Source organism: Alexandromys fortis, unplaced genomic scaffold (assembly GCF_014885135.2).
Source record: "Alexandromys fortis isolate MF-2015 unplaced genomic scaffold, M_Fortis_MF-2015_v1.1 scaffold_38, whole genome shotgun sequence".
Taxonomy (NCBI): Eukaryota; Metazoa; Chordata; class Mammalia; order Rodentia; family Cricetidae; genus Alexandromys; species Alexandromys fortis.
In genome coordinates this window covers 2,920,143-2,944,452 of record NW_026067916.1, presented here as the reverse complement: position 1 = coordinate 2,944,452, position 24,310 = coordinate 2,920,143, and the positions used below count along the sequence as shown (strand labels likewise).

At 43.6% G+C, this 24,310-nt stretch overlaps 1 protein-coding gene across 11 annotated transcripts in view; it reads right to left on the bottom strand.

The window, feature by feature from the left end:
- Positions 1–24,310, bottom strand: part of Cdk14 (cyclin dependent kinase 14) — a 575,534-nt gene that overhangs the window by 111,432 nt on the left and 439,792 nt on the right. For all 11 annotated transcript variants that reach the window (XR_007591247.1, XM_050139706.1, XM_050139705.1 and 8 more), the window contains 2 exons: positions 21,831–21,970; positions 16,079–16,222 (listed from right to left, as the gene is read on the bottom strand). Coding sequence is in view for 10 of the 11 variants with exons in the window: in XM_050139706.1 (XP_049995663.1) it covers positions 16,107–16,222; positions 21,831–21,970 (256 nt within the window). In the remaining variant the exon portion in view is untranslated. The remainder of the gene's footprint in view (positions 1–16,078; positions 16,223–21,830; positions 21,971–24,310) is intronic.

Genomic DNA, 24,310 nt, shown 5'->3' with positions numbered 1-24,310 from the left:
CCCAATTCACTTCTCTGTTTCTGTTCAGGAGAGAGCAGGTCTCCCATGGGTATGAACCAAAAACATGGCATATCAAGTTGCAGTAAGACGAGGCACCTTCCCTTGTATTAAGTCTGGGCAAGGCGGCCCAGTATGAGGAGCAGGGTCCCAAAGGCCAGCAAAAGAGTCAGGGACAGGCTGTTAGGAGTCCCACAAGTAGGTCAACTGTAATATATGCAGAGAGCCTAGGTCGGTTTCATACAGGCTCCCTGGTTGTCTGTTCAGTCTCTGTGAGCTCCTATGAGCCCAGGTTAGGCTTCATCCAGCAACGGATGGAAACAGATGCAGATCCACAGGCAAAGATTAGGAGGAGCTTGGGGAATCCTGCAGGAGAGGACGGAGAGAAAATTGGAGGAGCTAGAGGGGTCAAGGATATCACAAGAAAATCCACATAATCAAATTGATTTTCTTAATGGTTGATTCTTTGCAAAATTAAGTTCCAATTTCTACTACAAATAACTGGTACAATCAGAAGACAATGGCTTTGTCTCTCATCCGTAGCATACAGACAGGACAGAAATAGGTTCATGGATCTAAATGTTTGATGCTGGCAAGCAGGTGGTCGTCCATTTAAGACTGCTTATGTTCCTACAGGCAGACCAACCCCACTACCATCAGGAGCCATTTAGGATGAGGCTGGGTTATAAGAACATTATTTACCTGGAAGACTTTCCATCAGCCAAGAACTATTTAATTTTGTCCCCCAGAACAATCTAGAAAGCAGGTCTTCCTTGCAACATTGCCATCTGCTCAGGCCAGTTAGTCTTGGCAGAGGTAAATACATTAAAATCTGAACATGAAGATCCATTGCCACCTGGATCCTGCTAGCTGATGCAGTCTCTTTTGCTGACTCTAAAATTCCCTGCCTTCTTCCAGCACATTCCTAAAAGAAGTCGAACTTTGTGCCAGGGCTTTGGTTTGGGGCTTGCTTCCTTGTTCTAAAGCACCATTCCTCTTCATGGGAGGGAGAGCAGAAGGAACACAAGGGCTGGGAGACAGGGAGAAAGACTCCGACCGGAGCGTCATCTTTTGAGTAGTAGGCCTCAACCATGGCAATCCCGAACCAGCAGCAGCTGCTCGAGGCTTGCAGCAGACTGGTCCTGTTGACAGTCAGTCACAAACCGGGAATGGGAGCCATGCAGCCCTGCTCTTCCCTGTGGGTAGAGTCTAGCTGATGGGGAGCCATTGTCCTCAGTTGATGTGGGAGTGTCATATCAATCTGTTGATTTCATTGGCTGAGCAATAAAGAAACTGCTGGCCCTGATAGGTTAAAAGATAGGTGGGCGGAATAAACAGAATAGGATGCTGGGCGGAAGAGGAAGTGAGGTCAGACTCTGCGCTGCTTCCAGAGGGACCGGACAGCCGCCATGCTCTGCTCCCCCAGGCAGCTGCAACCCACGATGGACTTAGGCTAGAATCTTCCCGGTCAGCGCACCTTGGGGTGCTTACACAGATCATTAGAAATGGGCTAGTCCAGGTGCGAGAATTATCCTGTAAGGGCTAGAGTTCAGGGGCCAAGCAGTTCTTAAATGAATACAGTTTGCGTGTTGTTATTTCGGGCATGAGCTAGCCAAGCGGCCGGGGTGTTGGGGACGCAGCCCCGCCGCTTCTATTACAACACTCAGTTGTGTACCCATTGGTGTGGTGAGTCTACCGGGCTCCAGTGGCTCAAAACCCATGGTCACATGGATGGTCCTGGCTAAGCCCGGTGGGTCATGAAACAAAACAAGACGTGAATATGGGAAATATATTTAAATGGAAGAAACGAGTGTAACAGGACGGGAAGGAGGATAGGAGAGGGCAGGGCAAGAATAATCAGAATAATGCATTATATAAATACATAAACGATCAAAGAACAAATTTAATTTACAGCAATAAAGAGAAAACACCATTCCTTTCCTTCATGATTTATGCAAATTCCAACTTCTCCTTCTGCTCAGAGCCTCTCCCTTTGGCATTACTTGGGCAAAATCCTCCGGCAAAATTAGTTTATCCTTCATCTATTCCTCTGTATGGGTTTATGCAAACTTCTGTTGAACCCATTATGTTTGTTAGCTAGAATTATGAATACCTTTTTTACTGCTGCCCAGTACAACACCAATACTGTATTTAATTAATCTGCTGGGGTATGTTGTTTGGCTGAAGAAAATGATGGAAACATGCTCTTGCCTCTCAGAGATACACAGCTAAGAAAGGACGCATTTTGGTAGCTTTCTACTCAGCTGCAGGTACTTTTCCATCACAGCAAAACAAACAGAAGTTTACTGTAGAGTTTTCACACATTAGGACACTATACTATAAACAGATTTAAAAAAAAAAAAGAACAAAGAAAACCTCACTTACTTTTAGCACCACCAATCTTGCTTGAAAAGATTTTGGAAAGCTACCCAGCTCGCAATGGCTAATCAAAGTTTTCCATACTTTTCTCAAACTCTAATTTTCTATCATCAACTCTAATTTTATCAACAGCAACAGCTATTCTTGGCTACCTTCCATGAATGATGTTTTCTATGAATGGCAAACTTTTTTTTTTCTGCTTATAAAAGAATGCTGTCAAATGCCTACCCAAGTTTGAATCTCCATAGTTTGCAAGTTTGTTTCAACTTAAATCTAGATTCTGGAGACCAAAGCATCTAGATTAGCATGTAGATTAAACAAGGACCTGTGACCTCCTTCCCGGGACAAGCAGGACACCTAGGGATGGTAGACAGGATTTATGCACGTGCTGATCCAAGAGTACGGACTTGATAAAAACAAATAATTTTCATTTCTTTGTTAAGAACAGTACTAAATGGAACTAGCCTTTAAGAAGCTGTCATTGAGCCAAGACCCTAGCCAACCCTAAAAAAATGGCTCCCTTGGTTAGGATAACTTTTTCCCTGCTCCCATATCCACCCTTCCTCCATCTCAATTGTCCCATTCCCCCAAGCTCTCCCCCAGTCCTCCCCTTCTCCCTTCTCTCTCCCCATCTCCCCTTACCCCCACCCCACCCCCATGCCTGTGCTCCCAATTTTTGCTCGATGATCTTGTCAACTTCCAATATCCAGGAGGATAAATATATGTTTTTCTTTGGGTGCACCTTCTTATTTAGCTTCTCTAGGATCACGAACTATAGGCTCAATGTCTTTTGTTTATGGCTAGAATCCGCTTATGAGTGAGTACATACCATATTCTTCTTTTTGGGTCTGGGTTACCTCACTCAGGATAGTGTTTTCTATTTTCATCCATTTACATGCAAAGTTCAAGATATCATTGTTTTTCACTGCTGAGTAGAAATGTGTATATGCGCCACACCTTCTTTATCCATTCTTCTATCGAGGAATACCTAGGTTGTTTCCAGGTTCTGGCTATTACAAATAGTGCTGCTATGAACATAGTTGAACACATGCTTTTATAGTATGATTGGGCATCTCTTGGGTATATTCCCACTTGAGGTAGGTTGTTTCCCAGTTTCCTGAGAAACCACCACACTGATTTCCAAAGTGGTTGCACAAGTTTGCATTCCCACCAGCAATGGATGAGAGGTCCTCTTACTCCACATCCTTTCCAGCATAGGCTATCATTGGTGTTTTTTATTTGAGCCATTCTGACAGGTGTAAGATGGTATCTTAAAGTTGTCTTGATTTGCATTTCCCTGATGGCTAAGGAGGTTGAGCATGACCTTAAGTGTCTTTTGGCCATTTGAACTTCTTCTGTTGAGAATTCTCTGTTCAGTTCAGTGCCCCATTTTTTAATTGGTGGCTCTAGAGGGGTTCCCAGGTGGCCAAGGGGATTTCCCCAACTAGTTCTGTGGGCAGCAGAGGAGAGGGTGCCTGAACTGGCCTTATCCTATAGCCACACTGATGAATATCTTGCATATCACCATAGAACCTTCATCTGGCAATGGATGGAGATAGAGACAGAGACCCACACTGGAGCACTGGACTGAGCTCCCAAAGTCCAAATGAGGAGCAGAAGGAGGGAGAACATGAGCAAGGAAGTCAGGACCATGAGGGGTGCACCCATCCACTGAGACAATGGGACTGATCTAATGGGAGCTCACCAAGGCCAGCTGGACTGGGACTGATGGAGCATGTGATCAAACCGGACTCTCTGAATGTGGCTGACAAAGAGGGCTGACTGAGAAGCCAAGGACAATGGCACTGGGTTTTGATTCTACTGCATGGACTGGCTTTGTGGGAGCCCAGTCTGTTTGGATGCTCGCCTTCCTAGACCTGGATGGAGGGGGGAGGACCTTGGACTTCCCACAGGGCAGGGAACCCTAACTGCTTTTAGGACTGGAGAGGGAGGGGGAGAGGGAGTGGGGGGTGGGAGGGAAATGGGTGGAGGGGAGGAGGTAGAAAGTTCTAAAAAATAAATAAATAATTTTTTTTTTAAAAAAAGAAGCTGTAATTGGTGGCAGTGGAGAATGGAACTCCCAGCAACCATCTGTTGTTGCCACTGCCTTGATTCACGGCATGGTAAGAAGCCAGCTGGGCTACCCGCTGACGCCTCCGCTCACTGTGAGAGGGCCAGCACAGGTGAAGGGCAGCATCTCAGGACGTGTACGCAAACCACTCTGCTGTGTGGGGGCCTGGGTGGCAAACGCAGCACATGTGGACCAACACCTGTTTACACAGAGGATGCTTCCTTTCCTGGGGCCCAAATCATCAGACCTGAAGGCGAAGACTGCAGCGATGCTCACCCGGTCCATAGAGTTTGGAAGGATCAATAGAGGGATGCCAAGCTCGATCAGAGGGGGGGGCAACAAAGAATCCAAAGTATCAGAGTCCACAAAGGTAGTGAACACAGGGCTGACTTTGTAGCACTGAGCTAAAGAAAACGATAAGGAATGAGACCAGGCCTGAGCATCTCTCTCCTCCCTGTATAGCAGCCACCTCTGAAGTCTGGGCCACCTGCCGAAAAGAGAGTGAGAGCCTGGGAAACCCACTGTAGGCAACCAACCATTTAAAATGAGTTTTTATTTGCATATATATATATATATATATATATATATATATTGTGGTGGAAAAAGCCTTGAGGAAAAACAAAACAATATTCCCACAAAACTGATAGATGTGAGGCACACCTCCAGTCCCTAATTAAAAATTCATTTTTCTAATAAATCTGCCAATAAATTGAATTACTGTGATAAGTAATGTTCAATTTGGGTGAACCATTTCTCATACAGAAATGTGGAAAACCATATATTTGTATATTCCCTTTAAGGCCACTTTCTGGACCGTACAGTAAAACTCTCAAATGGAGAGAGGAAAGGATTCTCACTGATGTTTCAATTTTTTGATTTGAAAGAACTAACCCAGTACAACTTGACAGCTATATGCGTAGATTACTGCTAAGCTTTTATGCGAGATACAGACGAGAATGAATTTTGCACTGGTGTTTTGACGGGGAGGGTTTAAGAGTGCTATTCACCACACACAGCAGTCTGGGGCCTCTTGATAAAACAGTCTTGGCTACTTAACAGTGGCCTCATAAAGTGTCTCAATACTTAGGAGGAAAAAGAAAGCCAGGGCAAAGACATCTGAACACATGTGTCCTCTGTAGAATGTGGGCTCTGAGTAAACACTGTCGGTGCTCAGCCAGGAAGATCTGCAGCTGAGGCCTTCGCGATAAAACAACAAGATGCTGCTCTCCAAGCAAAAGACATCATAAAACTTCTTATCAAAGGAAAATACACTTTCTAATGGAATTTATGTAGGTAAAGGCTCCACATTAAGACGTATTCAATTCACTGTAAAAGCTACTGGTTTTAATCCAGGGCCTAGAACAGGAGTACATGTCAGGAAAACCATTTTCTGCACCGCCACCACACTCTTTTATTTTAAACGTGTAGGTTAATATACCTTATTTTTAGTTTTGTTTGTTAAGTGTTGAGTGTGAACTGACATCTAGGCTGTAGTGAAATTGGAAACTTCCCCTTTAAGAAGAGAAAGGATTGAAAATTTAACCGTGGACCAACATATGAGGCAGTCATTGTCTAGTGTACCTCACTATTTTAGCGCAGGTCAGATGTAAATATCTCAGAAGGCACTGGGTCTCCTGTATCAATGAAACTGCATGTAAATCAAGGACCCTGGTTTGATTCATGCAATGACTAAGCAGTAGGTGGAGACACACCAGCCCTTCTTCAGCATGCAGCTAACTAGTCCTGCACAACCAGCCCCTTCTCCTTCAGCATGCAGCTAACTAGTCCTGCACACACCAGCCCTTCTCCTTCAGCGTGCAGCTAAGCTAGTCCTGCACAACCAGCCCCTTCTCCTTCACCATGCAGCTAACTAGTCCTGCACACACCAGTCCCCTTCTCCTTCAGTATGCAGCTAACTAGTCCTGCACACACCAGCCCCTTCTGCTTCGGTGTGCAGCTAACTAGTCCTGCACACACCAGCCCCTATGCTTTGGTATGCAGCTAACTAGTCCTGCACACACCAGCCCCTATGCTTTGGTATGCAGCTAACTAGTCCTGCACACACCAGCCCCTATGCTTTGGTATGCAGCTAACTAGTCCTGCACACACCAGCCCCTATGCTTTGGTATGCAGCTAACTAGTCCTGCACACACCAGCCCCTATGCTTTGGTATGCAGCTAACTAGTCCTGCACACACCAGCCCCTATGCTTTGGTATGCAGCTAACTAGTCCTGCACACACCAGCCCCTATGCTTTGGTATGCAGCTAACTAGTCCTGCACACACCAGCCCCTATGCTTTGGTATGCAGCTAACTAGTCCTGCACACACCAGCCCCTATGCTTTGGTATGCAGCTAACTAGTCCTGCACACACCAGCCCCTATGCTTTGGTATGCAGCTAACTAGTCCTGCACACACCAGCCCCTATGCTTTGGTATGCAGCTAACTAGTCCTGCACACTCCAGCCCCTTCTGCTTCGGTGTGCAGCTAAGTTAAAGTTGTCCATCTCTCTGTTTCTGTGGAGTCATCGCAATTGCACAGATAAAACATTTTAGAGTACGTCAGCTTTAATTAACGTAACATGACCTGATCATTTTCCCAGTTAAGAATAAAGAAGTTTGCATTCTTGCAATCCGAAGCTCAACCTGCAGATTATGCTAAGTGGCTTCATTCTTAGTCCACGCTCCTCTGCTAGTGTCAGAAGGACAGCATTTGTCCCCTCTAGTGATAAACAAATTATACATGAAATCAATTCCACTTCACAATCACTTTTCCTATTGGGTATTATCTTTCCTTCCTCGCTCCCTCCAGTTAAGCCTGCATCCTGTAACTAGCTAATGAGCTGAGGGCTTTCTGTTCCAGGTGGCACCCCCTGCCTGGAAGTCATGACATTTTCCATTTCGAATGCTGCTGGCATTTTTCGACAGCTCCTGCTAACTAGCCTTTTTGACCCGCACTAAGAGGAACTCATCTGATCGAATCCTCTAACCTGCCAATCATTCCAGCAAATGATCTTCACAGTCACTCCCAAGGCAGGCATGGAAGGGGGGAAGAAAAGAGAAGCCAGGGAGAGAGCGAGGGAGTCGGCGAGGCTGCTGCCTCCTCTGCTACCTAATGAGAATACTTTAAGTCTCTGAGGCAGCCGGAACGCTGGAAAACGGGTGGGAAAATGAGGACACAACTGAAGGCCTGGCTCTGTAATTACTGATTTCTTTCCTTCCGTCCTGCGATCATTTTGAGAGCAACACCTCTGAGATGTGCCGGCTTCTAAAGAACACAACAACACCCCACCCTACCCAGAGAAAAGAGGCTCATTTTCTCCTGCCACTATCCATATGCAATTCTCCTAATCCCGCTCTGTCGAGGGGAGTCCTCTGCAGAATTAATTATGCACTGTAAGCTTGTTAAGTGCGCATCTGTAAACCAAGGATGATGAGAATGTCTGTCACAGCCCAGACAAGCCCTCTTTTCTCCTCGGGCAGATTTGAATGTGGCTACTGCTATGGACGGTGGGTGAGATGACGCGCGAACACAAAAGCAAACAGGTACAAAGGGACTCGGTGTTACACGCTGCCAGGACTAAATTCCCGAGACTCACAGAATTTAGACCTTTGAACATTTTTAGTCAATGAGGTGAAGTTTTCTGTTTTTTTTTTTTTTCCACATTTAGATGTGTCTGGCTTGCACGGAATCAGCGTATTCAATTACACTCACAGAATAACCCAATTACTTCACAAAGAAGGGTCCAGTGGGTGGCTTATTGTCAATGGATCGCAACTCTGTGCATCTCGCTATGGAGATACAACATAATTATGTGTTATCATTATAACACTGTATGTAATAAAATAAAGTAAGTACTGTACATGATCTAGCTGCATATGATAATCACACATCTTTCCCATTTATAGTAATTAAGTCAATAGCCTCATTTACAATAATCATGTAATTGAGGGCATTTTACTAATTGCATTGGAAATTATAATCCAGAGCAATTAAAAAATCCAAGGGCACCACACAGAACACCAACTACTTTAAAACAATGGTGCTAATTCAAAGGTGCTAATTCAAAATTTCACCCCGGTGTGGGAGCTGACAGAATAGTATTTGGCTTATATGATGATATTAGCTATGGGATAAATTTCTGCCAAATCCTCTAACTTTATATTGTTTTAGTTTTTCTAGACCTTGTACCTTATTTCCAGAGGTGGAAAGGTAAGGCTCTAATATATATGCTGTTACTTCAAAACTCTACGACTATTGTAAAATTAGTCTTTGATATGTAGCGCTGAGTATGAGTGTATGTATGTGAGTGAATGTGTCTGTGTATGCGTGTGTGTGTGTGTGTTGGTAGAAACAGCAGCCATTCTAAGTTCCAAAAGAGACTCAGTAAATTATACATTTGCATAACCAAATTCATGTTCTTACAAGCTTTATCCACAGTAGCATCTCAGAGTAGAGCAAACATTTTGCTAATTATACTCGTAATAGTTTAGCTAAATGTTCAACTTTGCTGATTGGAAGACCTTTTAGGTGAGGTTTTTATTATACCTTCTAGAACTTTAATCTGCTTAAGGCCCTCATGTCAGGCTTGAGCCCTAATGTCACTCAGACAACGTTTGCACAAGAGGACCATCTCGGAGGGGGTGGCGAGGAGGACCTGTGAGACAAGAGGGGTGGCTGAGCTTCTTTCTGCCTTCCCCTCTCAGCACTGCCCTTTATACCTCGTCCTGCATGAAGTACGATGTCAGCTCTGGCCATCAGCCCACTGCAGCTCAAACAGCCCTGTTTTATGCTCAGACACTTCTTAGAGTGCCAACAGACCACAAAGGCAGTCTGGTGGGACTCGGCTGCTCTCCTGGTATTAATAATACAATACGGCGCAGCGAGGGCAAAGGCAATGCCTTCTGCACCCACAAATGCATAAGAATCAACATTAGGTGAAAAGAAAAAATAGAATTCCTGAGCTGAGGACAACCAGTCAGGGGTGGGGCCATACACCGTAAAATACAGTCTGGTTATTAGTTACTCACACCTGTGCCTCCATCTATGCAAAAATTTTACTCAGATTATGCTGTTGGCAAAAAGCTTTGGGCTTTGAACTGTCAGAAGATGCAAGCTGCAGTGTTATTTTCTCTGCCCAACTCATAGTTTGAAGATCTTCTAATCTGGAAATGCTAAATCACACACACTTACACACACACACACACACACACACACAAAGAGGAGAGAGAGAGAGAGAGAGAGAGAGAGAGAGAGAGAGAGAGAGAGAGAAAGAGAGAGCGAGCAGTCTGTGGGGTATGAAACCAGTGTCTTTTCTTTCAGTCACTTCAAAACCAAAACCTCAAGCAAGCATCCAAAACAAAAAGCCACAAAATAATAAGTAAAACAGAAACCAACCAAATAAACAGAAAACACATCTAATCAGAGAATGAAATAAAAAAAGACAAGATCAAAAAGCTATCATTATTTTTAATATTAAAACTATAACTAATTGCTTAAACATAAAAGGTCATCAGGTGAATAACGCACAGCTTAGAAAAATAAAATGTTTGTTCACATTTACATATGGCAGAGGTGGGGGAGAAAAAGAGGGAACGGTATTGACGAAAGTCAGGGAATGATACTGCTTTTATAACATTTCTATGTCTATTATTTCAATACAAAGCCAAGTGGTTTCCAAATGCTCTCCGGAAACACACTAGAACTCTTCCGTTCTGCTTTTAGATAGTTGATCCCTCATCTGCTTGTGGAGTTGGGGTGGTAATGGTGCTGAGTGTGGATTGGAGGTACCCCAAGCAAAGGAGGGAGGGAGGAGGGAACAGGAGGGAACAGAGGAGGCAGACTTCTACAGCCTTTCCACGGCCCTTTAGGAGGTAACAGACTCCTCAGCATGGAAGAGAGCTAAACGTGCAGGGGCATCCAACCTTTTGACATTTCCACAAATGGCTGTGGTCTACAGCACAGTCCTAGCTATGCTGGGATTCATGGGGTCACCCCATTACAGTAAAGGGTGTGGAGGTGGGCGGGTAGGAAACTGAATGAGTCTGCAGCATCTTCTCAGGCCAGTGCTTAGGGCGCAGCATGCAGCGTGTACCAGGCACCATGCACCATGCCCCATGCAACTTTACAGAGCAGATGTGAAGTTCTGTCTCAGTTTTCTAGTCCAGTTGGAGCAATGATAAAGACTGGGAGGATGCTTGGGTTCCTTCCTCTGCTCCTACTATTTCCACAAGTGTTGTCAACTACCCAAGACAAAAGAAACGATGAAGCCACAGCTGCTTGAGAAGAAACATTTGTTGGATCCTGCAGAGTCCTGGCAACAACAAGAGAGACTGTGATCTTCCTTCTCCTGAAAGACCCAGGTTTAACATTTGAATAAAGATGGTGATACATCCTAATAGCCATTCTCTCCAGCTGCAACTGTTGTTGAGAAAATGCAATAGGACTTAACAACAACAACAAACTTTAGCCAACAGCCCCAAATACCTGCCAATGAGGATCTGAAATACCGCACGGATGTCACTGAGCAGTCAAGATGAGCCTTCCTCTCAAGAGTCTAATTATAACCATGTCCCACACAGCCAGATTAAGGCTCATTGTAGGCACATGGTTTGCTTCACAGAAGCTTTTGGGACAGACAAAACCAGAGCTGCATTTTGAAGGGTCCTTATAAATCATGTGGCCACTTGGCTTATAGCTGGGTGAACTGAACCAGGCTCAGTCCTGACCTTGAAGTGGCCTGGGATCAGGTTGTAGCATATAAAGGGGTGGTTGACCCAATAGTCTCACTCTCTTCTTCTTGATGATGGTTATGAAATATAAAAACCGGAGCTGCTTTCTAGGAGGGTTTTAGAATCTAAGGCAATAAGAGCCCAGCAGTCAACTCCTCCAGAAGTTGGACAAAGGGAGGAGAGACGAAGATGGATCCATGAGTAAGCAAAAGCAGGCAGCAGAAGCCACAAAGGAGGGCAGTACAAGCTGACAGGGACCAAAAGTGTGAGGCACTACAATGTCACAGCATGGAGGAGAGCCACTGGTGGCTGCATATCCTGGAGCAGTTTCCAGAGTCAATATGGCAGACAGATTACGGCTACTACTGACTTCTGTCCCGTCTTTGTGAAGCTTGTCTGTGCCCCTCCTCTTGCCCACAGCTAACTGAGGGAGTCACTGGGGCACTTCACTGGAGGAATGCCCCTGCTAGCCTCCCTTCATGTCTGCTCCCGAGAACGCCAAGCGCTGTGTCTCTCCTAGTCTCCTGGCTCTGACTCTATTCCTCTGGCTTTGCCATGTGCCTTGTTCCTCTCTTGAACACGGGGTGTTCTTCTGAAGTGATCTGAATCTAGCATTAAACTCAGCTCATTTTTCCTGATTTCTCCTTTAAAGGGTGGATAAGGGAAGTGTTCTCCACCAGTACTGCCCAGAAGGGCATTCTAGAGTGACCATAGGTTTCAACTACCCAGCACTCAAAATTCTACCAAGGAAGAGATACTGAAGAAGAACTGAACTTAATTAAAAGTAATTGTAGCTAGGCAGACAGTTACTGTATTATATTCCATTACCCCATTCTTTCTTATGGAAAAGGAAGAAAGGGGAAAGGGAGAGATTAATAGAAAGACAATTAAGTTTTTTAGTTTATGTGATAAAATGCTATTTTCCTAGTTTATCTTTACCCTGTCCTGACTCAAGTAAGTTGTTTATTTTACCTTATAAATCTATAACCCCTATCTAGTGAAGATGTCACTATCTGTGCTCCCCGCAAGTTCTGAAATTAAATCAAATAATTTTATGCATGAGTATTGTACTTATGTCGTTTCCTGTCTCCAGCCCATCCAGTACCCTGCTCCACCCTTTTTGATCTCTTTGGTTAGTATAGTTACACACACACACAATCCCCAAAAATACATAAATTCAGTCTACCTAGTCCATTTAGTTTGCTCCTGTGTATACGTTGTCCATGGGTGACCACTACCAGGTGTTAGGTAACCAATTAGGGAGTTCAACCCAGGGAAGATTGATTCTCTCTCTTTCAGTTATCAATTAATGACCCTTGGAGTTTCTTAAAATATAGATTCATGGGCCCTAGAAAGTAAGTTGCAAACTCTGCAAGCATTTGGTATCCCGGAATGTGAGGTGTCTGTTTTCAGAGAGTGTGGCACCAGCACACTGGGTCATGTAGCAAATATGGCAAACAAACAAGATACCAAACAAACCTCCCCGATCCTATTCAATCAACGTTTCTTGAGCAATTAACTCTAATCTCTTTACCTAAGAGACCACTTTTAGGAAATAACTGTTTACTGACTGAGGAAGGCAAAGAGAGAATAACCATTGTTTCATTACCACGTAATTCTTAAATCATGCGGACCAAGAATGATAACATGCTGAAACAGGAGGCCGCCAATGCCGGCAGAGTGAACCTCTTGCAATTGGAACACTAGACATGTTCTTTGTGAGTTTACATGGAGATTGATGGAGTCTGAGGACCAACTGATTCGCTGTAAAAGGGATGTCTTATCCCTATACTTCATAAAAGAAGATGTCTATGTACATTTGAGACTCCCTCAGATCTGTCAATTCTTTGTGGTGACCAAACAAGTGGGGTGTCTCTAGAGAATCACAAAATGTAGGGACTCTGCTTTAATCCCCAGGGGAGGTTACCCCTTCTCTTAACCCAGGCACTCGCAGCTTTCTTTTCAGTTAATTTTTGCTACAAGACTCTAAAACCCAATTTGCTTTCTTCTGCACAGCAAAATGCATCTCATTAGCTCTACCACTAAGGCCAATTTATGTAAATCCAACATTATTAACTGAATAATTGAAGTGACCTTAGTTTGCGAGGAAGGAAATAGCGTGGCATTGAGGTATTGGAGAAATATTAGAACTTGAAGCATGCCTGCCTGCCCAGTGCATGGCATAATGCAAGTTCCACACTACGAACCCTGCTGATCACCAGAGGGAGGTGGCCAAAACTCTGGCCTGTACTCAGGCTCCCTCAGCACCCAGGCTCTTCCCCTTTCTCCTTCCCAGTCACTGTGGGTATTATAAAAAATTTGATATGCTCTTGAAAATTTTAATATGTCACAGACTGCTATAAACAGGTGACAAATAAATAAAAAAATCAGAAAATCAAAGACTAGAGGATTTTATCTTCTTTCTTCCCGAGAACCACTTATTAACATGACTTTCAGCTTCATAATGTCTCTAGCTTGGAATTCATCTACTGGTCAGAAAAAAGCCACACCATATGCTGCAGGGGACCAACAAACAGGCTGCATTGTCTGATCTCTAACATGGAAACATTTGGTAGTCATACTTGCAAAAATAAGATACTAAGATGATTTCTTTTTTCTACTGACAGAATCCAGTTTTCCAAAAAACTTCTGAAAAGAATTGAGATCTTGCTTTAGGGGCCTACTGAATCAGATATCATAGCTGGAGCAGCAGTAGTACTGAAGCCTTCAGGGTTGATGTAACAGGGCCAACACTCATAGGGAATGTCCATATACTGTTATCAGACACTTGTAGAGAGAATCAGCCACTGTGGATCCAACTCTGGATCCGGTGTGAGGAAGCACTACACACTCTATAAGGTCTGCGGCTACAGTCCCAAGCACCTTCGTAAACATCTTTTCAACCAGCCAGTTTTGAATCTTTCCGGGCAATGCTCTACTCTCTTTGATTTCTATAACAATGAGTTGATCTCGAACACGCCATTGCAGCCTTGACTGCATCGGTCAGGAGCATTCAGAAGAGTCAAGAGGAAAGGACATGCATGGTCCTGGGGCGGAAAGACAGACTTGCCTGTGTGCGTGTGTGCATGAGTCAATAAAACGGGGCCCACTTTTTGTTCTCTTTCTACCTAATCAGCTAAGGAGTCTGCAATGTAGGAGCTAAACACTTTAAACATGTGAATGCCACATACAACTCTCGTGAATCAAACCACTCTTGGAAACATGAGGCTACCTGTGGAGCTGCAGGCTTAAGAGCAGCAGCTCCTGGCCAGCCTTTACAAGCCATATTTTAACTAGGAATCTTTTTTTCCCCTTCCAAATCAACATAAATCTCTACTGCATCCCTAGGCCAGCAAAATTAAACTCCATGCTGAGAGCGTGAAAAGCTAACTTCTAAAATCGCCCAAGACACTTGGCAGGTCTTTCACAGGGCTGGGTATATATTTGAATTTACAGTCCTTGCCGTCTGCCCACTTAGCTTCTTACCAGATTTTCAAATAGAAGAAAATCGGGCCATTCCCCAAAACACATTAAAAAAAAAAAAAAAGACAAACATGGCATCCTTATAATCTTAATACTAGGGAGGCAGAGACAGAAGAATCCCTCAGGCCTACCTGAATCAAAGAGTTCCAGGTTCAAGGAAAGACTCTGTCTTAAAAGATAATGTGGACAGAGATTGAGGGAAGAACTTGGCATCAATTTCCGGCCTACATCCCATTCCACCCCCTACACACACACACACACACACACACACACACACACGTGTGTGTGTGCACAGTTTTTATTGTACACATCATTCAGCTCACTTTACTTGGCATTTATGGAACACAGAAGTGATGAACATGCTTAACAGAAACCAACATTAAGAAGGCTTCCTCACAAGGGAAGCTCTTTCTCCATTTGCCGAAGACTGAGATGTGGCCAGTGGTGACACACGCCTTTAATCACAATACTCAAGAGGCAGAGGAAGATCGATCTCTGAGTCTGAGGCCAGCCTGGTCTACAGGGGGAGTTCCAGGGCAGCCTGGGCTACACAGCAGCCCTTACTTGAAATGACAAACAAACGAACAAACAGAGGGAGATGTTACAAAGCCCAGACATTGCTCTCTGGTAACCCAGAAAGACACAACCTTCCTCCAGACATTGCTCTCTGGTAACCCAGAAAGACACAACCTCCCACACACTGCTGTCCTCTGCTGGCCATTGGGCATGTGTGATGGCTTGGTAGGCTGACATGCCTGGACACCACCAAGCTAGTTTACAGTTCCTACCTGCCAAACAGTAGAGGTCAAAGAACTAAACTGTGAAAACCAAAGCTTTACTATGATAGGTCTGTGGCAGGGGCCAGACAGGAATCAGAAACCAATGAGAGCCCAGTGGTCAACTAATTTTAAAATGGGGACAAGTTATTCTCCTTGTCACACATAAAATTTTATGACGGGATGGAAGGAGTATTGTCAGAGTTGCCGATGCTTCGTGGAAATCGAGACTTCCATATGAAATCTCCTCATTTTAAAATGACAGTAAGTAATTAAAAAACGAATTTTATTGGTCAGACAAAACAGCTTCATGCTTTAGGTGCAGCTCAAAGTGGAACTTCCCTAACATCAGTGATGAATTCAAGATCAGTTAAAGTAGACGCTTGTGACTCAATGGTTTGCATGTGACCGCATCGCTAATGCACATGACGCAGCGGAACTTGGCTCACAGCCTAGGTGGTGCCTGAAAACACTGACACTCCTGATTGGTCTCTGCCCCAGCCAAATGTTTGATGAGTGCCGGAATAGCCCATGGAACTCCTAAGACAGTTTCCTGGGGAAATGAGGCTGAAAGACTTCAGTGAATAGGTCTCTTCCATGTCTATTATGAATATTACTTTCCAGTAAAGCAGCGTCTCTTACCTGTGCTCTCCTGAGAATGCCGGGCTTGTCAGTGCTTGCTGTTCGATAGACTTTTGCCATAACTATTGTTTTTCCCAAAGGCCCTCATACTGTCTCCAGCTTCCGGCTGCAATCTCACATTAGGGACGGTAAAAATAGAAGACACTGAGGAGAGAACGAGAAGGTTCCATTAACACAGCTATAAGCACGTTGACACCATTTCGTCTAAAAGGAAATGGAGATTGCAATGCAGTCTGGATTCCCAGCATGGGGCACACTGTGGTATGTGTTGGCATTTGAAATGCCAGTGGTCAAAAGCACACACACAACTATAAACATTCCCACACATACACACGTACACACATATCCACTTGCACAACACGGAGCCACAGATCCTGTTTCTATGATCTTAGAACAATAAACCTGGATTTGGAGACAAGCCTTTGCCATTCTTTCGGCCACTCATGAGAGAAGTGGGCTTTTACGCTAACATTTCCTGGGAATCGCAGATTCCTACAACAAACAAATCAGAGGAGAAGGAAATGCTGGCTGGCGACCTTCTGACTGCGAGGGGGGACAAAACCAACAACTAAATAATACATCTAATAAATAAGTGTTATGAAGAAGGAAAGTAGAGAAGGGAAAAAAAAAAAAAAAAACAGACGTTGGAGAGACGGTCAGAGCTGTCCCTGATAGAGAAGGGATGTTTGAGCAGCCACGTGAAGGCGAGAAGGCAGACAAACCTGGAGGGGAAGCAAGCCCAAAAATATGGAAAGAGGAGAAGCCAGAGCTGACTTCAGGGAGGCAGGGGAAGTGGTCTGAGCAGCGAGGCTGCTCTTGTGAACATACAAGAGGGGAGCGGCAAGGTCAGCTGTGGGCTGGTGTGGCTCTGTGGAGGCACGGGACATGAGCCGAAGAAACGACAATCGCCTCCATCACCCAGAAAGATGGTGTTGCCATTTATTCTCAATAGCAGGAATTCAGCAGGAGCAAGATGGGGTGAAAAGCTTATGAGTCTGAGTCCAGTAATCCTAACTTTTCAGTGTCTACTATGAGAGTCAGGAGAGCGAGGACTAGGAATAAGAAGACTTCAGGGGCCCCCAGTGTTTGGATGCTATCTAACTCTTGAGACTGGGTGGAATTACCCAGCTCTAGGGAGTGAGCCAGACAGGAAGGTCTAAGGAGGACACATTGGAACACTAACCATGTGCCTCAGCCTGCTGGCCTGGCCTGGGAGAAGAGCTTGCAGAGAGGATAGATCTAGGACATGAAAAGGAAACCGTGAAAGAATCCTGTCCAGGAAACCAAGTGTCGGCAGAAAGAGGTGGCGGATGCTGTGTGAAATTCCAGTGACAGATCAACGTGAAAGCTGGGGAACCCCGCAAAGACAGAGCTATTGCTGCCTGGGGGGAAACAGTCAAGACACAACGGGAAAAGGAAACAGCAAAGCCCTTTAAAGTAAGTACACTAGCGGGCCAGCACGGTGATGCAGGAGCTTAATCCCAGCACTGGAAGGCAGACGCAGGCAAGGAGCTCTGTGAGTGCAAGGTCAGTCTAGTTGATATAGTGAAACTCTGTCTCAAATAAAGTTATTAATTAACGAAAGAAGAAAACAGGCGTGCTCGCTACACTTGTAAAAAGATGGTGTGACACCACACAATAGCCTTGCGGTGTTAAGGTATTCTAGAGGACCATGCGGGTAAAGCTGCATATTACATCTGGGAGGGTCCCTCAAGACTACCACGCCTTCCTCAACTCACTCTCTGAATGAGAGGTGGACAGCACAGAGGGACAAAGGCCCACGTCCACAGTTGCCTGACCAAGACCCGTGGAGCTGAGCTTCCAGTCTGAGTTCTTGCTCAGTGATCTCCACACCGGACCAATTTGCCGGCCTTCTTTGAGGAGATTTGAGTTTCGTGAATTAGCAAATGAATGCAATAAAATCAAGGACTCTGTGCTGTGAAGTATATTTTGTTCATTTACTCTTGACAAGCATAGTTCAGCTTCAATTATTTATGTAACTTGACAGTATACACAGGAGAATGCGCCGTGGTGTGCTTGGGGAAAGTAATGAATTTCTTCTAAATCAGCCCTCTATTTATTGCCCTGCAATTAAATCTTTTTGAAGAAGTAGAGCAAGGCTGCTGGGGTTTGGGGACAGGAAGAGAATGCCCTTGGTCAGCGTTAACTGTCAGACAGATCCCTGGGCGATTGTTCAATTTCTTTCCCTTGATGTATTTATTTTATTTCCTACTTTGGTGACACTAGTTCTTCACTTCTAAATTTTACTACATAGCCACAATAAATGTTCTAATGGGCTTCAGTGACCATTTGGAGAAGTCAGCTGAGTTTTACACTTCCTAGCCCTGTTTCTGGAGAATCCAGATCAGCCGTATCAGCCCTATTATCTGGTCCCAAACAGCTCCACCGACTCCATTGATTCTCATTCCTATGTGGGCCGTACACTCACGGGGTCTGATTAACCAAAGCATGTCAAGGCTGGAGACCAGTATTCTCCTTTTAGCTTGGTTTCAGGTTCTGCCTTAAGTTGTTTTGGTGTGGTTGTCTTGTGGACATTCTTCTGTAAAGTGCTGTGAGCCATCAGAGACTAAGAGCTTTGTGGAATGAATTGGGCCCCCTTTCAAATTGATGTTAGTGGCCCCAGCCCCAATGTGTTGGTATCTGGGGATGGGACCTGGGGAGGTAATGAAGCTGAGAAGCTTAGATGACCTTAGGAAGGGAGTGGTCCTCACAATGGGATCAGTAGCTTTATAGGAAGAAGAGCAGAGACATGTTCCTCTCCCTATGAGGACCAAGCAGGGCGGGCCTCTGCCAGCATGAGGACAGGAAGAGAATGAAGCAGTCTATCTTCATCTTCTGTCTACCCATGGAACTGTGCTCTTTCCTCATGACAGTGTGAGCTGCCCAAGACAGCAGGTTCCTCAGGCTGGGGATCAGCGCCACCACTTGTGGACTCGTCCTTCTGTGCCTCTGTTGGTTCTGCAGTACTTCCTGGCAGGTCCATCCTCCCCCAAACGCTCTCGAAAGGGAAGACATGAGGGTTCTGTGGCTGTCACCAACTCTGCCATTTGCCGGACAGTGAACTTTACAAAAACCTACACAAATCTGAGGTTTGATTTGAAGACTGAAAATTTCCGAGTACAGTCAGTCAAATACGAACTCACCCAAGAGTCAAGCAGCCTAATTCCTAAAGTCGCATAAGTCTGGGGATTCTTTGTTTTGCAAACATGTTTACAAGGGCAGCCACGTTGTTCTAAATGGAAATGACTATAGTATTTAATACTGGGATTGTCCTTTCTTGCGAATGGATTTATCCTTCATAATGATTATCTTCTAGACGCAGAAATAGCATTTCTGTAACTCAAAATTGTTACCGGAGGCATTTAGTAGAATCTCGCTTTAAAAATATAATGATTTTTTCATCTTTATTCTCCCCCCTTCAAAAGGTTTCACTGCTCATGATGTTTAACGTTCTGCAGAGACGTGTTTCTGCCAATGAATATCGCCTTATGGTTATGCTTCTGCAAATGGCCTGCTGTGAGCTGATAAAGGGATTAATGCAGCCAAAATTCTTAATCTGTGAAATTACAAATTAAATTCTCATATTAAAAATACCACCCTGAGGTATTTTTTGTGGTTTTAATTCCCCTCTGGTGTTCTGCATACATTGCACTTGTTAATGACGGGGGCAAGGCTGTCTCGGTTGGCAGTCTGCTGCTCAGTGATAATGTGTAGGCATTTACTCCCTTACAGAAACTGGATTTAACCACCGGCTGATAAACTAAGTGGAAGGGGGTAATAAGTCCATATTAACAGGAAAGTACTACTACAGAATTCAGAATTCGCAGACCCTCAAAATTTGACTTAAACCCAGACATCAGGTTGAGATGTCGCTAAGGAGGGGTGAGATCAAGGTGGAAGCTACACCGCATGGGGAAAACGATCCTCAGTTCTGAAGTTCAGGAAGCCATGCACTAATGATCCCACTTGCACCTTTTGTTTTTGCCAGTATAAAGATATGCGTGATCAATTCACTATTTTGTTTTGTTTTTTTTTTCATAGGTTTTAATCTTGAATTTTCTTTAAAAGGTTGGGATCACTGATGTAATAGATGGTAGATCTTTGGAAAGGAAGTAGTCTGGATGATAAAGGAAATATAGGCTGGGAATAATTGAGATGTTAAAGAAGATTTGTAAGCATAAGGAGAGAATTAGGTCAATACGTCTAGTTACCTTAGGGCTACAAGAAAATGGATAGAAATAAGTGTGAGATATCTATCTCTATCTATCTATCTATCTATCTATCTATCTATCTATCTATCTATCTATCTCTATCACTATCTGTCTGTCTATCTATATATATATATCATCTATATCTATTTATATATCTATCATCTATCTATCTCTATCATCTATCTATCTATCTATCTATCTATCTATCTATCTATCTATCTATCTATCATCATATCCATCTATCTATCTATCTATCTATCTATCTATCTATCTATCTATCTATCATCTATCAATCATCTAATTTAGCTTGAGAAGGCTCAAGGGAGTTGTTACATAGGATTTAGTGCCAAAATCGAGGGTGATTGTGACTGTTGCTATGGAGAATCCACTCCAATACTGCAGGGGTAATCAAAACTCTTAGAGACAAAGACAGTAACTTCACATCTACTTTTAAGTGACGTATGTACAGGAATTAATAAATACATTACAAATATTTATGCATCTATGTAGTATGCTATTTTAAGGCAATCAGGAAAATATGTTAAGAAATATCTCTAATGGGTCTTTTGGAAAGAACATATCATCACTGAATAAAAAATATTCCTACTGCTGCCACAGTGTATTTTAAAATTTCACAAGAATTCTGTTTCACACTTGGGAAGAAAGCTGAGATCCGCCCAGCCATAAATCCTTCCCCGAATACTTTAAATGTAATTGGAAAAGTCTGTGCAAATATGAGCACTTCTGTAAAAACAAAACAAAAACCCACCCAGGAATGTGTTTTGTTTTAAAAAGATCTAGAGAAGAGCTGTCTGTACAAATACCAAGAGCATGTGCAGTTAAAATGAATTACATGTCTTCAGTTCTTACATGCCAGCTCAGTACATCCGCCAATTGCCAGCTCTGCTCTTCAGCTCCCTGCCTAACAGTGCTCTTTAAGGTTATTGTTACAACCAAGATGGTCTCTGAAAATCAAACAGAAATGAATCATTTTTCCTCTGTGTACTGCAGCCAGTTAAAATAGCACTGTGTGCAGAAAGCACTAAATATGTAAATCATATTTTCCTTTGCCTTTATGACTGCTCAGATCATTTTTTTTGGACACACATATAATCAAATACAAAGACGTGCAGCTGCAGACTGCAGAGCAGAGATAGCACAAAATGAATCCATTTTCTTTTTGTGTCTGGTAAGCTAGCAATTGAATGGCAGGACTCCAATAAATATATATACACATGATCCCCCTTCTGGCTTGAGCAATGACCTCTCTCTCTCTGTCTCTCTCTCTCTGTCTCTCTCTCCACACACACACACACACACACACACACACACACACACACACACACAAACACACACACTCATAATGCATACACGTGCACAGTCTCATAATGCATACACATATATACATAACCTCATAACCTTATGCTTAGGCACACATGAATGAGGCCATCTGTCTATATGCAAGCTACATAGTGAGGACAAAGTGATCTGATTGGACGCTGCAGATGGGCCCTACTCACTATCAGTCAGCTCCCATAGCCGCGGGGGCAGATCGCTGAAATACTCGTGGCTCAAGGCGGCCTGTGCAGATAGCCTGTTCTTTGGGGAACACTGTAGAAGCTTGGAAGCCAAATCTTCGGCATGATTTACATAGCTGAGCCTAGAAACACAAGCAAAAACGCAGAAATCAGACCAAGGAAGAAATCCACTAAATAGGACCTCAGGTTTATGGCATGTTTTATATACTTCAGTTGATTCCTGACCAGAAAAACAACTTAAATTACCTGCTGAAATAAACCAACCAAACTCAGATGCATCCTTCCAGGCTCTGTTACTCCACGCTGACCTTTTCTCTAGATATCCTAAGTATTGTTGACTGAAAATATTTTGACTGTAAGCAAAGTACTGATTATTTCAGAATGGATGAAAGTAAGTCCAGGAGTAGAAAATTAGAGAAGACAGTTTATCAAATAGTTGCCAACACTTATTCATAGAATCTTTGTACAGCATTGCACATATTTATAGGACGCATTTATAGGAAATTAATACCAAATAACTGGGAGAATTAAAATCGAGCGGCTATTAAATTCTCTAGTTACTAAAATTACTTTTCCTCTAAGAATTTCTATTTTCTTGCCTGAAATATAAAATTACTGAAGCAAGTGTCCTGCCAAAATGCCAGCCATTCTGATACAAGCATCCAGGTTAACAAATAGATATGCTTATACGATATGGGGCAGAATCAATTCAAGATGACCTTTAAAACAACAGTAGATAGAGGATCCGTGTCTCTTCAGATTAGTGGAGAGAAGGCTAGAAGCGAAGCCTTTGATGTGGTATAAGCTTTCCGACGTGCGGCAGCCATGCTCCGTAGGCCCGGCTTTGCTTTCCATGGAAACTATTCTGCGGGTCGGGGCAATCAGACAGGGCTAAAAACGTAACACTGACGACCCCCCCCCCCCTTTACAGAGAAGAGCGCATGTGTCAGGCACGTTCCCAGGCGCGGCTCCCATTCGCACACATATTACAGTCCAACAAGGAAACTACCCCATCCGACAGCGCGGAAAGTAGGTAGGAAATGGGGGTGGAATGCTCAATGAAGCGGTCCACGCTCCCCAAAGGATTTTAGCCAGGAATCCCTGTATTTCTGCAAGCGGGGCTAACTGCACCGACTCTCAGAGGCAGCCAGGGGAGGATCAGGTCCAAGCCACTCTGGGAGTATTTTTAAAAGTCTGGAAGGTACTGAGCTTGAAAATTAGTGCAAGAAGGGCACTCAAGTATCTCTGGAGCGGGCGTGGAAGGGGAAAGGAGGTGATGTGCTTGAGTCACAGGCTGGTCCATGAGACCTGACTAAATTCTCCTATCTGAAGGCTTCAGGAAGGGATCCAGTGCTGCATGGCTGCTCATCTGTTTCTTTGTTTCTTTCATTTACAGATACATCTGTGGACTGGTTTTAGAGTCTTTGTTGAGAGACATTCGTCCACAAGAAAAGGAGGCATTTTCAAGGTCCTTCTTCTCCCCCTTACAAATGGGCCAAGTCACCAACACTGTATCTTCCTGTCTCAAGACCTTCTCACCCTTACAAAGCTGCCATTACTATTTCTAAATATTAAGTCTGAAATAGACAGACTTCACAATAAAGACACAATTATATCGAAAGAACTGTTTATGTATTAATATTACCACAGTGAACATTTCATTTCTATCAATTTTATGTTGCTTTGATAAAAAAAGAGTCCAACTGTAATCATATCTGATTTCGAGACCTGACACAAATTTGTACAAATAGGTATCTTTTTGTTTTGAATACAGGAAATCTTTTTATTTTTATTTTTTCATCTTTTTCATTATTTTTATTGAGCTATATATTTTTCTTCACTCCCCTCCCTTTCTGCCCTCTCCCATGACCCCCAGGCTGCCAATTTATTCAAAAAACATTGTCTCTCTTAGGGTCCTCTTTGTTGCCTAGGTTCTTTGGAATTGTAAATTGTAGGCTGGTTTTTCTTTGCTTTTTGTCTAAAAGCCACTTATGAGTGAGTACATATTATATTTCTCTTTCTGGGTCTGAGTTACCTCACTCAATATGATGTTTTTAAGATCCATCCATTTGCCCACAAATTTCAAGATGTCATTTTTTTCTGCTGTGTAGTACTCCATTGGGTAAATGTACGACATCTTCTTTATCCATTCTTTGGTCAAGGGGCATTTAGGTTGTTTTCAGGTTCTGCCTACGACAAATAATGCTTCTATGAGCATAGTTGAGCATATGTCCTTGTGGTATGAGCATCCTTTGGGTATATACTCAAAAGTAGTATTGCTGGGTCTTGAGGTAGGTTGTTTCCTAATTTTCTGAGAAAATACCATACAGATTTCCAAAGTGGCCATTCAAGTTTGCATTCCCACCAGCAATGCAGAAGTGTTGCCTTTACCCCTCAACCTCTCCATCATAAGTTGTCATCAGTGTTTTTGATCTTGGTCATTCTTAAAGGTGTAAGATAGA